The sequence below is a fragment of the Pleurodeles waltl genome, chromosome 9, assembly GCF_031143425.1.
Source record: "Pleurodeles waltl isolate 20211129_DDA chromosome 9, aPleWal1.hap1.20221129, whole genome shotgun sequence".
NCBI lineage: Eukaryota > Metazoa > Chordata > Amphibia > Caudata > Salamandridae > Pleurodeles > Pleurodeles waltl.
The window spans coordinates 42,716,982-42,730,704 of NC_090448.1; the positions used below are offsets into that span (position 1 = coordinate 42,716,982).

General features: G+C 49.9%; 1 protein-coding gene across 4 annotated transcripts in view; it reads left to right on the top strand.

Moving 5' to 3' along the window:
- The window catches only part of GATA2 (GATA binding protein 2), a 47,839-nt gene that overhangs the window by 28,088 nt on the left and 6,028 nt on the right, over positions 1-13,723 (top strand). Inside the window, exons 1-4 of one of the 4 annotated variants that reach the window (XM_069206244.1) lie at positions 2,599-2,975; positions 4,374-4,743; positions 8,444-9,007; positions 12,492-12,637. In XM_069206244.1, coding sequence (XP_069062345.1) covers positions 4,518-4,743; positions 8,444-9,007; positions 12,492-12,637 — 936 coding nt within the window. In that variant the 5' untranslated portion in view covers positions 2,599-2,975; positions 4,374-4,517. Of the gene's footprint in view, positions 1-2,598; positions 2,976-4,373; positions 4,744-8,443; positions 9,008-12,458; positions 12,638-13,723 lie in introns of those variants that run through there. The other 3 variants (XM_069206242.1, XM_069206245.1, XM_069206243.1) reach the window with 3 other exon arrangements.

Sequence of the window (13,723 nt, forward strand, 5' to 3'; positions counted from 1 at the left end):
CCTGAGATCTCTCTAGATGTGTCGTGCAGTTGAGTAGTGTCTCTCCTGCCCCCATGGCCCCAGATACCCCTCTCCTCAACAGGCGCCTGCTGCAGTGACATCTTATCTACCCCATCGTGCCACACGCTCACCACGACTCCCGCTGGTCTGCCACGGGCTCCGACCCCAGAGCGCTCTCCGCTCACTTTCCCAGACAACACAGGGCCGTCCGGTGCCGACAGTCCGCAGCCCTCCTCCGGCTAATTCCAACTTAACTTTCCGGGGTCTCCCTCCCTCCTCTCCTGCCCTCCCACTAGCAGGAAACGTGGACAAGCTCGAGTCACTTGGAGGCGGGAGAGGGACAGGACGTGAAGTCAGTCCTGCAGGCTGGTGCGGTACCATTGAGAGGGGCAAAAGAATGTACTGTGTATGCTTGTCTCTCTGTGGCCGTGTGTCTGCCTTGGTCATCCATGCATGCATCCATGCCGCTCTCTCCACACAGTGAGCCAGCACGTCTATTGTATTCCTCACTCTGTCTGTCCTTTTCTCTGTGTATTTATAAGTTTTTCTTCTGTAGTTTGTTATCGGAGCTCTACATTAAAACGTGTATATTCATTCGTGTCTTCCCTGGTATTAGAATTGCCACACTTCAATATTTAACACTGTGTTAACGCCGTTGTCATTTAATAGCACAAATAAAGATTTAATGTAGTTAGAGCTATAGGTAAATAAACAGAGCGGCGAATGCATTCCGGGGACTCTCCCCACGTGTTCGCTGCGCCGACCGCAGAGGTGAGAAGTTTTGTAAAGTCCGTTTCCTGGTGAGTTTGGCCGCGGCCTGTGACGTCAGTCAGCCGGCGTCAGCATGGCTGGGCCGCCTGGCCTGGGAGAGCCGGCATCAAAAAGCTCAATTACTGACTGTCACTCCCAGTGCCCTCTCCCGCTCCGAGCTAAGGGGCTGGAAGAGAGGGGGCCTGGGGTCTGATCCTCCACTGCGGGCGCAGCCCCCAGCGGGAAGTGAACCAGCACCCACCACACTGAAAAGAGCAACCAAGCGTACCCCATATCAGAGATACCACCAGGGCACCAGAGACTTACAGCCCCTCCCACTGTAAAACTGCACACCCTTATTTAGATGGATAACCACCTCTCAGAACAACAAAACAAAAGGAGTTAGTCAAAGCCCCCAATATCACAGGCAGAAGGAGCCCTTCTCCGAGACACCAAGAGAGCACTCCATAGCCAGTGCCAAGCACGTCGAAAATGACACAACCGCGATCATATTATGGAACCGCACACCCTGACCCTCCACCATATCACAGTCCAGTCCTATATGGAGCAGACACCGTCCTACAAGCCCAGGCCACGAGTCTAGCAAGCAGAAACGCCACACACAAGGCCTCGCCATAGCAGGGCACTATCACACACCTCAAACTGCGAGCCCTGCTCTGCCCCAAACCCCGGCTCTCCGCGGCTACCACCTCACAGAACAGCCAAAACTGATAATAGCAGCATTATACATCAAGAGGTTTCAGAATGCTTTCGAATATTTTATAAAATTGTGCTAAAACTATTTTTATTTGAGTATTAGTTATTAATGCTTAATACTCTCGGAAAGCTACCACAGCAGGGCATAGGCAGGGGCAGTGATCAATGCACAGTGGTAAGACAGATATTGTTATGCACGGAGAGCGATTTAGATCCTTAATATCGAGGGATAAAGCAGATGAGTAGGTGTGAACTGGAGACATCATTCTGCATTATTCAGCCAGGCTGCTGGCGTGTGAAGGGGACCCGTTATGTTTTACAGAAAGTGGCACGATTTACCTTCCGTTTTTCAGATTCCCGGGAGTATATTTTTATTTTAAAAGAACTTCGCCCGTGCCATGGCTGTGTCCGTTGCCTAAAATCGCAACCTGGTGCTCGGGCCTCCACAGGCGCTAATTAGACTGTGCCATAATGGCAGTAAAGTTTCATATTGACATCTTTGGGGGCGAGGGGGAGGTGTAAAAAGGGTGTGCGCGTTTTCCTGGCTGCATTGCGCGTTATTTGGGGATGCTCCACCTGTAAAGCGCCTCCATCCACAGTACCCCGGGGTGCTCCAGGCATGTTCCTTGGCGTCTGGATACACAGGTGGGCAGGGATGCTGACAATGCCCTGAATGGGAAGGTGTGTTCTAATTACTGTTGTCTGCCCCCTCCATGTCTATGATCACAAACACCGAGAGGCATAGGGGTGCCGTCTACGCGTACATTCCTGAGGTTTGCAGGCGCCGGGACCTGAAATCTGCTCGGGGACGTTTGTGCCCCTTTGTCTGCCCCGCGTTACAAACAAAAGCAAACAATCAGCGGGCCCCAGCCCTGGACAGGGGCTGCCTAATTAAGGCGTGGTGCTGCGGGGGTTCAAGTCCTCAGATGTTGGGAGTCACCGGGGCTGGCAGCCAATGGCGAGGCGGGCCAGGCGGTCCCCTGATTGGCTGGGCGGGGGCTTCTTAGGGCTGCGCCTGGCTGCCTTGGTTCATGTCTGCTGTAGGAGTCCAGCTGGCGCCAGCCCTTGCACTGCAGCGTCTGCCATTGGGTGCCTATGGGGATAAGAGCTGGAAGGGCCGGGCCAGGAAGCTGACACCGTGTCTGCGCGCAGCGTTGGGGACTGACGGAGACCACTCCTGCCACCAGCAGCCCGACAGGACAACCCCTCTCGCTACCAGCCTGTGGCACTCACTCACGGCACCGGATACCCGCTTCTTGCTGGCCCGGCTGGAGTCTGCCCATCCACGGCAGCCGGACTTCCCAGAGCTGCAGCCTGTACCACTCCCGGCACCCGATACCCCTTTCTTGGTGCCCATCCACCGCAGCAGGACTTCGCACAGCTCCAGTCTGCACCACTGCAACGCAGCCGGACACCCTAGGCGCTGCCTGGTGCCCTCTCTCACGCCTGCACACCTGGGCACAGCCGGGCAGGGCCAGGGCGCTCTTGGGCACACAGCACTTCTCTCTGTAAGTACACAGCGCTCGGGACCCTGCATTTAGCGCTGCGCACTCAGATACCTTCTGCAAGCGTCTTCCCGCCTTAGTCTGGAGAGCCCCTCTTCTTATCAATAAATGCTGTTTTCCTTCCGCATCTGAGCGAAGCGAATTTTATTTGCCATCGAAAGTCCCCTAAACAACCCCCGCCCCAACGTACGGTGTCAAGTACGAAGCACGCTGGACTCCGTTCTCTAGGAGTCGGGGGTGTCTACTCTCCGGATAGAACACTGTTCCACCCTATAATCCAATAGGGGGCTCGAAGCTACCTATGTCAGGGGTGCATCACTAGGGGTACAAACCTCTTGCAACCCGTTCTCGGATAGAAAGAAGCTTGTCGCTAGCTATGTTTAGGAGGATGCCCGGAGTACAAACTGCTCCTGTACCCCGTGGTCGGATAGAGGCTTGGCGCTGCCTATGTTTGGGGGTGCTAGCCTGAGTACACAGCGCTCCTGCACCCCGTTTCGGATAGAGGTTTGCGCTGCCTATGTTTGGGGGCACCGCTCTTGCACTTGACGATCGGACCTGCGGATCGGCGCTGCCTTGGTTCTGGAGTGCTGCGCAGGGGTCACGGCGCTAGAATGGTCGGGGCGCTGCTCGGCCCCCTGTGATCGGGGAGGGGGGCTGCGGTGTTTGGGTGCCGGATCGCCGCAGCCCGTTTGTCACTGACAGCCGGGGGAGTATCTTGTTTGCTTTGTCAGAGCGCTTCAGAGCTCGCGTGTCCAAATAAATCAGACGGGCAATGCATCAAGCGCGGGGGCTTTCATGTCTGCGGCCTCTTTCCAAAAGGGCTCCATTTCAGAGTCACTGGAGCTTTTTAACGGCTCCGTTTAATTTGAAGATTATTCGAATGCGCTGTTTCCGTTATTTCTTTCTACGTCACCCTCCTACCATATATTCATAAAAACCCCACGTTTTTCTGCCTGCATCTTCATCATTCAAAAATATCAACCCGGGCACGCTAGTTCTTTTTTTATTTTTTGCAAATACTGTTCCCCAGGAAAAGCACTCCATCCTCCTTTCTTAGTAAATGCCACTTTAAAGCTTGTATATTTAACTGTCACTTTAAAGCTTGTATACTTAACTGTCACTTTAAAGCATGCATAAATGTGTCTTTCACACGGCGCTTAATAATAAACTTCGAAGGGGCATTTGCAAGCCACAGAGGTGTTACCATTACCAGTTTCGGTTGTGTTTGCGGTGTGAGTGAGTGCACACGTGCTGTGCTTGCGTAGATAACCAGACCGTTTTTGTTGCACGGAAGCGGCGCTTGAGCAGTTGATCACACTGTGCGTGAATACCCCGCGCTTGGCTGTCTGCAGTATGTTCCCAGTGAGTACCAAGCTCATCTGTCTCCTTTCCTTGTTGCAGGCGGTACTAGCGGCCTCACACTCCCGGATGGGCCTCGGACAGCCACCCCAGTACTGAGAGGAACGCGTCTTTCTAGCGCCTCGAACAACCCTATGTGCTGAAGGGCAGCGAGCGCGCCAGAGACCATCCGACAGCGCCGGGAAGATGATGGAGGTGGCACCCGACCAGCCCCGCTGGGTGACCCACCATGCCGTGCTGAACGGCCAGCACCCCGACTCGCACCACCTGGGCCACAACTACATGGAGCCCACGCAGCTGCTGCCGCCCGACGAAGTGGACGTGTTTTTTAACCACCTGGACTCGCAGGGCAACCCCTACTATGCCAACTCGGCACACGCACGGGCCCGGGTCTCCTACAGCCAGGCGCACGGTAAGTGCTTCTATCCACTACAGGCTCGGGCCCTAACAGTGGGGTGACCGTGGAGTTAAAGCCGTGTGTGGGGAGGCGAAGGGGGCAAAGGGGTTAGCGAAACTGAAAAGTGCTCAAACATGATCAACTTTGGCGGCACTGTGGGAGCGGAACTTCGGGCGGCTGGCCGTACGACCCCTCAACTCCACTGCCCGGCTCACCTGCACCCCTCCAGAGCCCGCCGTGTCGGGTGCCAGCTGAGTTGGTGCGCTCCCACTAACCGTGGCCTATGCCACTTAACTACAGAGATCCTTGTCGAATACTAGAAGTCAAGAGCCCACTTCCCACCTGAGCACGCCTCTTTCCTACGCCCGGGTTGAATAACAGCGTCCGGCTTCCCCGTGTGGTCATTAAAAACCTCTTGCCGTCCCCTTGTTGCATGAGTCGCACTGATGCCCTGTTCTGTACCCCTTACTGCCTCTGCCAATAACCCTCTGCTGCAGGGAGAATGTCACGTCTTCCTAGCTCCATCACACACCACTACCTGCTTTCATAACATCTTAGGTTTTCGGTCATTAGCCAGTTCCTCGGCACCTGCCTGAGATATAGCAACCTTTGTCTAGCACCACAACACCCCTGCCTGGTCCACTAACCCCTCCAGCGCGACCTGTCCGCTGCCTGGCTCCACTGCCCCTATGGCTTGGCCCTGTAACCTGTCAGCTCCTGCTTCAAGGGTTTCTTTCTACACAGTAGGCACCCCCCGGTGGGTTAAGGCCTGGTTGGCAGTGGATGTACTCCGTGAAGGGAGCTAAGGGGTGATGGGGTCACACTGCCGAGCCCCTGGATGCGTCTTGCCAGCTCGCCAGGGCCCCTGCACCGTACGTGTCGGAGGCCTGCTCTGGAAGCTTTTGTCGACAGCGGGCTACAGGCACCCTGCCTGCCCCACATCACCGGTGCCACCTGAAAGTGCGCGCACAGGCCCCGTGTGGTTCACTGCGTGCTCCAGCGCACCAGGGCCCACACTGCAGCGCTCGACTCCTAGGCTTCCGTTGTTTCTTCTCATTTCCTATGCATTTGTTTCTACTCTGCTGTGCTCTCTTATACCCTTTGTTACAGAAATTTCGCATCAGCTCAAAAAGACAAACCCAATCCATCTGCATTATTATTGCTGCTTGTGTACTAGATATGTCTGCATTGAGAAAACAAACCCCAACAAAACAGATATCACGCTAATTTGTTCCGTTTCAGAGTAGCAAGAAGTAACAGCTCGTTTGATGTATTTTTAAATAGATTTATATTAAAATGTTATGTCATGATCTTGAAAAAAAATCATGTAATATAAAGAAGTGGCCCCACATTCAATTTCTTCATTTTTCTATAACAATATGAATAGAGGCCACCGTGCGTCGTGTTGTATTGCACAAGCAGAACAATAGTACGAAGCTAGTTTGCTGTGTTCTTAGTGCAAAGGACACAGTATTGCTATTGTGATGTTTGCCTTCTGCTCCTCACTTTACTCGTTCTGCCGCTGCCCCTTTACTCTTCTAGTACTTTTGCCTCTCCCCCTTGCGCGCTCTTCTGTACTTCAGCTTGCTGTCTTCTCTGTCTCTTTCCCTTGCTGCCCTTTCTTTTCCGTACCTCTTCTTGATATCTTCTCTCTGCCCCTTTACTCTTCTGGTATTTTTTACTCTTTCCCTTGCTGCCCTTTTCTTTTCCGTACCTCTTTTTGATATATTCTCTCTGTCCCTATACTCTTCTGCTATTTTTTACTCTTTACCGTGCTGCCCTTTTCTCGCTCTTCTGTACTTCTTGATGTCTTCTCCCTCGCCCTTTACGCTTTTAGTATTTTTGCCTTTTCCCTTGCTGCCCTTTTCTCGCTCTTCTATACTTCTTCTTGCTAACATCTCTCTGGCCCTCCCTCTTCTAGTATTTGTGCCTCTCTCCCTTGCGGCCCTTTTCTCGCTCTTCTATACTTCTTCTTGATATCTCCTCTCTGCCCCTTTACTCTTCTGGTATTTTTTACTCTTTCCCTTGCTGCCCTTTTCTCGCTCTTCTATTCTTCTTCTTGAGATCTTCTCTCTGCCCCTTTATTCTTCTAGTATTTGTGCCTCTTTCCCTTCCTGCCGTTTTCTCGCTCTTTTGTACCTCTTCTTGATATCATCTCTGTCCCTGTACTCTTCTAGTATTTGTGCCTCTTTCCCTTCCTGCCGTTTTCTCGCTCTTTTGTACCTCTTCTTGATATCATCTCTGTCCCTGTACTCTTCTAGTATTTGTGCCTCTTTCCGTTACTGCCGTTTTCTCGCCCTTCAAGTACTTATTGATATCTTCTCTATGACCGTTTTCTTTCCATAGCCTGTAATATTTTCATCTCCTTGACGTTTCTCTGATCTTTTCCTTCTCCCTTTGCTTGTTTCCTTTTCCTTTCGCCTGCTCTCTTCTCACTTCCCACCCATTGCCCGTCGTCGCTCTTTGCTTCCACCGCCCTTTGTTATTTCCACTCACCATCTTCTGCTCGTCCTCACTTTCCTCTCTTTTCCTTTGCTCGATCGCCCTCTTTATTTTAATCTCTTCTTATGTATGTCCCTTTGCTCTTCTCCTTTGCTCGATCGCCCCTCTTTATTTTAAACTCTTCTTGTGTATGTCCCTTTGCTCTTCTCCTTTGCTCGATCGGTCCCTTATTTTAATCTCTTCTTATGTATGTCCCTTTGCTCTTCTCCTTTGCTCTATAGCCCACCTTTATTTTATTCTCTTCTTGTGTATGTCCCTTTCCTCTTCTTTTCCTTTGCTCTATAGGGCCTCTTTATTTTATTCTCTTCTTGTGTATGTCCCTTTGCTCTATAGCCCTTCTTTATTTTCCCTTCTTCTGTTTGTCCCTTTGCTCTTCTTCTCCTATGCTCTATCGCCCCTCTTTATGTTATTCTCTTCTTGTGTATGTCCCTTTGCTCTTCTCATTTGCTCTATTGTCCCTCTTTATTTTATTCTCTTTTTGTGTATGTCCCTTTGCTCTATCGCCCCTCTTTATTTTACTCTATTTTTCTGTACGCTCATTTGCTCTCCTTGCCTTTAAACTTCTTGCCGTTCTTTCTTAACTCGACCTTTTTTTGTAGCACCTTTAACTCGTTTCTCCCTGTACTTTGTTCTCCTTTCTTTCGCTCTTTATGCCCTTTTGTAATTCTTGTAACTGTCTGATTCCACACTCTTTGTCCCTTGGCCCCTGGCTCCTTTGCTCCTCACACACTTCTGCCCTTACAGTTTGCTCTTCTTGTCCTCTATCTAGTCTGTCCCTTCACTGCTCCTGTTTCCCCCTTCCCCGAATGGGCTCCTGTGCTTCTCTACCCATCCTGCTTTACGGTGCCTCCTTCAATCTCATCTCTAGTTCGGTTCAATCTCATTTCCTCGTTGCTGCTCCGAGTGCCTCTTCCTTTATACAGCTTCGGTCACACCTCGCCTTTTAGTTTTTCGGTCCTCCTCCACCATTCATCCTTCATTCTCCTTTGTCGTTAACATCCTATACATGTGCCATTCTCCATGCTCTTGGCACTTGCTGCCCTGTTCTCTTCCTTTGGTTCTTCTTGCTCTATGCGCTTTACGCGTGTTCCTCAGCCGTGTTTTCTTCTCGCCCTTTCCTCTGTCTCAGCGCCTCGGACCGTCTCATTTCCCTTTCTACTTAAAGGAATCAGAGTCCGTGGGGTTAACTCCGTGTTTCTTGCTCTTTCCACAGCCCGTCTGACCGGAAGCCAGATGTGCCGGCCTCACCTCCTCCACAGCCCTGGAATCCCGTGGCTGGACAGTGGGAAGGCCGCGCTCTCCCACCACCACAACCCCTGGACGGTCAGTCCCTTCGCCAAGGGGCCTCTGCACCCCGGTGGAGGGCCGGGCTCCCTTTACGGAGGAGGCAGCGGCGCTTCAGCCTCGGCCCCGGCCTCGCACTCCAGCTCGCACCTCTTTGGTTTTCCGCCTACCCCTCCCAAGGACGTGTCCCCGGACCCCAGCTCGGCCAGCGCCTCCTCCCCCTCTGGGGCTCGGCCCGAAGACAAGGAGGCCCTCAAGTACCAGGTTCACCTGTCGGACGGGGGCATGAAGATGGAAAGTGCCAGCCCCTTGCGGAGCAGCCTTGCCTCCATGGGTGCCCAGGCCGGCACCCACCATCCCATCCCGACCTACCCGTCCTACGTGCCCGGCCCTCACGACTACAGCGGCAGCCTCTTCCACCCGGGGAGCCTCCTGGGAGGCCCGGCCTCCAGCTTCACCCCCAAGCAGAGGAGCAAGAGCCGATCCTGTTCAGGTGAGAGTTATTCACACGTCTCTTATACAGTACCTGTCTGCACTTCACAATGCTATGCAAAGTATTACCCATAGAGCGCTTTATGAGAGTATAACCCACAGAGCGCTTTATGATAGCAGGGTGCCACCCATCTAAAGAGTATTTTTCATGATCGCTTTATAGGGTCATGCACTGCCATCAGGGTATTATCCATGAGTTCTTTTAAGTTAGGAGTGTGCCATGTCACCCAAGAGTTTCATTTATAAAGTGATTTATGGCAGCCTTAGAAAAGTAAATCTAAACCGTATTTTTATTGTGACAGAAAGGGACATCAAAAGAGTGCAAGTCACAATGTGTTTTATGACACAGAGCTATAGCACTTAATAGTTATTGTACAGAAAACAAAGATATGGTGGGGGGGACCTTGCCACCCATGAATTTTTACTAATAAACCGCCTTGTAATATGAAAACATGCTACTAAATTAATGCCAATCGCAAATCTCTCTTTATGTTAGGAAAGCATATTTTCTAGTGGATATTCATAAAGTACATTTACATAAAATGATATAAACGAAATGCTTTAAAAATGAAACCTCTGTATTCAGTAGTTATATTAATAGAGCGTTAGCTATGAGACATTGGCATAATTTAAAGGTTACTGTTCACAAATCACTTCATGGTTTTAACTGTAATTGACATGTTTTAGCCCGTAATTCAAAGGATGTTATTCATAAAGTGCTTCAGGTTGGAAGCCCGTGATACTCAGCAGTTACCATTTACGAAGCGTTGCATGGTAAAAGTCTAAATTATTCAATAATTGTTATTCACAAAGTGCTTCGGGTTAGCGACCCACATTCATCAATGCTTGTTGTTTGCAAAGGGCTTCTTCTCTAGGCACATTTTATGCAGTGTCTGACGGTCAGAACGCTCGTTAAGTACAAAAACCTTATTATTCAGTTAATGCTGTTCAGTAGCACTTTATGTTGTTATAAATCCATATTATTCAATCATTGCAATCCAATCGAAACATATTTAATCACTGCTTTATGGCTTTATAACATAAAGGGCGTAGCAGTAAACCACGCCATTTAAAGGAGCGATATTCATGAATACTCTTAGGAAACACACGTTATTCGGCGAATGTTGCTGTGAAGTGTTGCCGATAGAGAAGATGCTGAAAGGCGCACACTGAAGATCGGCTGTGCTGACATGGACACGACACTGGATTAGGTGCTGCAGGAGCTGGGAGATGAGCCCTCCCCCCCCCCCCCCCCCCCACCTCGCAAACTTTACCCACGCGGGTCCATCTCTGGACACACCGCACCTTCTCCATTGAGCCCGCTCTTCCCTGGCGAGCAGCAGCGGTGAACAGACTCTGCCCCCGGCTGCTGGGTAGCGATGGTCACTGCCAGCAGAGATACACCATTCTGCCCGGTCTGGACGTGGCACCATCTGTGTAAATAATGTGTGCCCTGTCCTGGGAGCCGCTGGATAGTTACCTGCCATTGAAATCTCTCGACATTTCCCCACCTCTATATCTTACCCCGGGCTGCATTGTTTGCATTACAAAATACCAATGTGCTAGTACCCCGGGCATCCTGGCACATGATTTATGCAAATTTGGCCTAATAGTGAATTTTCGATTCGAGTGGAGAGGTTTCTTGTCTTTCTCTTTTAACGTTAAACAAATGCTCCAAGAGTACCCTTGGCAGTATATATCTGATAAAGAATACACTCCCTTCCCTTTTGTGTGATCAAGGTTTTCGTAGAACTGCAGATAGTGTCAGTAACTAGTCACTGGCAATGTTTCCTATATCACGCACAATATTTGTAGGAGAGGGCAGGCTTTGTGTTAATGCGTCTACACAGGGAAACACTCACTACTCTTGTGTAATTTGTTTAAAACTGATAACGGCTGGCGGCCAGGGAGAATAAGCAGATGCTGTCTGAATTTTTAGCGGCGGTTGTGTACATACATCTTCTAGCACAGCGCTGTGGCGATGGGCTTTGAGTACCTTTGTTGAAATGTCGAAGACGCACTGCAGGCAAAGAACAAACTACACAGCAGACCCTTTATTTATCTATAAACTAGGAAGCTTGTACCGCACCGGGCTGTTAACAGACGTCAAGTGACTGGGTGGGGGCGGGGGGCATCAGACGACCTCCGGGCTGAAAGGAGAGAAGTTCGTGACCGGGCTCGTGTTATTGAAGGTAAAGAAAGCCAACGACGTTCCAGCCGGTGACACTCTCTGCGTCTTTGCCGTCCCCAATCCCGGACCTCTGCCCCGACAGACACACTTCGAGGACATGACTTCTTTCTTTAGCAGGGCAAAGGAATCATGTGTGTGGGCCGGAGTAGGGAAACTCGCCATCCTAAACATATAGTTCTATGTTCAAGGCTAAGGGGGTTATTCTAACTTTGGAGGAGTGTTAATCCGTCCCAAAAGTGACAGTAAAGTGACGGATATACCACCAGCCGTATTACGAGTTCCATAGGATATAATGGAGTCGTAATACGGCTGGTGGTAAATCCGTCACTTCTCCGTCACTTTTGGGACGGATTAACACTCCTCCAAAGTTAGAATAACCCCCTATGTCTGTGAGCCCCTCCCGCACACACATACAGGAATGCCGGATTTGACAACCTCTGGCAAGCGCACACCCTTTGTGGCCATCGGTCTTCGATAAAGCGCGACCATGTGAAATGCAAGCATCAATAGGTCTGGAAGCAGCTCACGGGAATAAAAACACAACCCTAAATAATTACAGCCATCACTTTCATCGAAATTTCACTGGCAGGGCCACTGCTTTTTTCGAAATATCAAACAAATCTGAAATGGGGTATGTGCTGTGAAAAGTGGAGCTCACGGGAATAAAAACACAACCCTAAATAATTACAGCCATCACTTTCATCGAAATTTCACCGGCAGGGCCACTGCTTTTTTCGAAATATCAAACAAATCTGAAATGGGGTATGTGCTGTGAAAAGTGCACCAAGAATGTCCTTGCAGTAACAGATTTGCGTTGAATTTATAGTTCGTTCATTAGGAAAAAAATATAAAATCCACTGTTCATCTGGTAGGACAGCCGCAGCACTGGGGTCGAACAGCATAGGCTCCAGGCCCGGCTGTTTTACATAAAACCAGGGTCTGTTCATATTTAATACGTTCAAGCAAACCAGAAACGACTGCAAGCATTTTTAAAATATATAAAAACTGTATGCACGTTTTCTCCCAATTAACTCTTCTTTTCTGATGCATATCGCCGACATGTTGTCGTCTACAATGGCATGAAAATGCATAATCTGATTTGTTTTGAATTAAAATGGCACATCTCAAATGTAAATGAAAGTTGAGCTAAGTTATATAACTGTCTGGCTTATTATAAAGTGCTTTCGTTGTTGTATAAACTGTGTATTAACCCTCCTGCTTGAAGGACACTGCAAAACGATTTTGTGAATTTGTTTTAAAGAAAGAAACCCGGTTTCTTCGTGTTTCCATTTAGAAGGCAGAGAGTGTGTGAACTGCGGAGCGACGGCCACCCCTCTCTGGAGAAGAGACGGCACCGGTCACTATCTGTGCAACGCCTGTGGGCTCTATCACAAAATGAATGGTCAAAACCGACCTCTCATTAAACCAAAACGAAGACTGGTAGGTGTCCGGTGGGGGCTGTGAACACTCATGCATGCTTGTATAATGCAACAGTATTGTCCGAGTATATCTCAAGTGTCTGCTTTTTAGTTCTCATACTCTGTCAGTGTAGTGCCATCTAACAAGCATTACTTACATCAAGGGCCCGAATTCTGGCACACGCAGCTCACTTTGTCTTGTGCACTTACGATTCGCTTTGTGGGTAGTGTTTGTACAATGTCAGGGACTCTGCCTATTTCTGAACTTAGAAAACAATTGCTGCGACTGTGTGTTGAGCTCTTACACTGGACGAGGCCCGACGGGGATGCGTGTGCTTTAGCTGTGAGGATTACATCAGGCGTGCACACTTACTTCTGCACAACCCAGACAGAAAAAAAAAATGATCAGTAGTTATTGGGAAGGGAGGGAGTGTGCACCCTCGTCCACCCATTGCTGGTACTCGCAGGGAGTGTGTGCACACTCATCCACCCACTGCTGTTACTCGAGGGGAGAGTGTGTGCACAGTGCACCCTCAACCACCCACTGCTTGTATTCAAGCGCTGTTTTCTCGGCGGTTGTCCACACTGCAACTCTGCGCGGCAGTGGAGGTGTTCCTGGCAGCCGGAGTCACGCCGAGGTCACACCGCGGCCTGCAGCGCTTTCCACATTCCCCACCCACGGTGGCTAACGCCCTGTTGGTACATGATACCTTCGCCTAACGAACCTGTGCAGACTTTCGTGCTAGCAGACCGTACATGTCAAGGATGCATGTGACAGCTGTGGGATCATTCAAGCCATGGGATGTCAGCGCCCTAGCCCCCTTACTTCCCAAAACATACATCCATATGCACACAAAACATCCTTCGCACACACGGCACACAGACCCACGCTAACAGTCAAATATGCAGTGCATGCCTCGCGTAGGCGCATTTTATGAAACTGGACACTAAATCGTAGTAAACACAAACCTACATGTGTACACACAAATCAAGCTAACCATAAAAAAAAAACAGGAATATTGTAATTTATTATGACTTGATTATGCACAAACAGCAGCTCCAATGAGTGCGCATCATTTCCATCTTTATCGGGAAGCGAGGGAGAAAA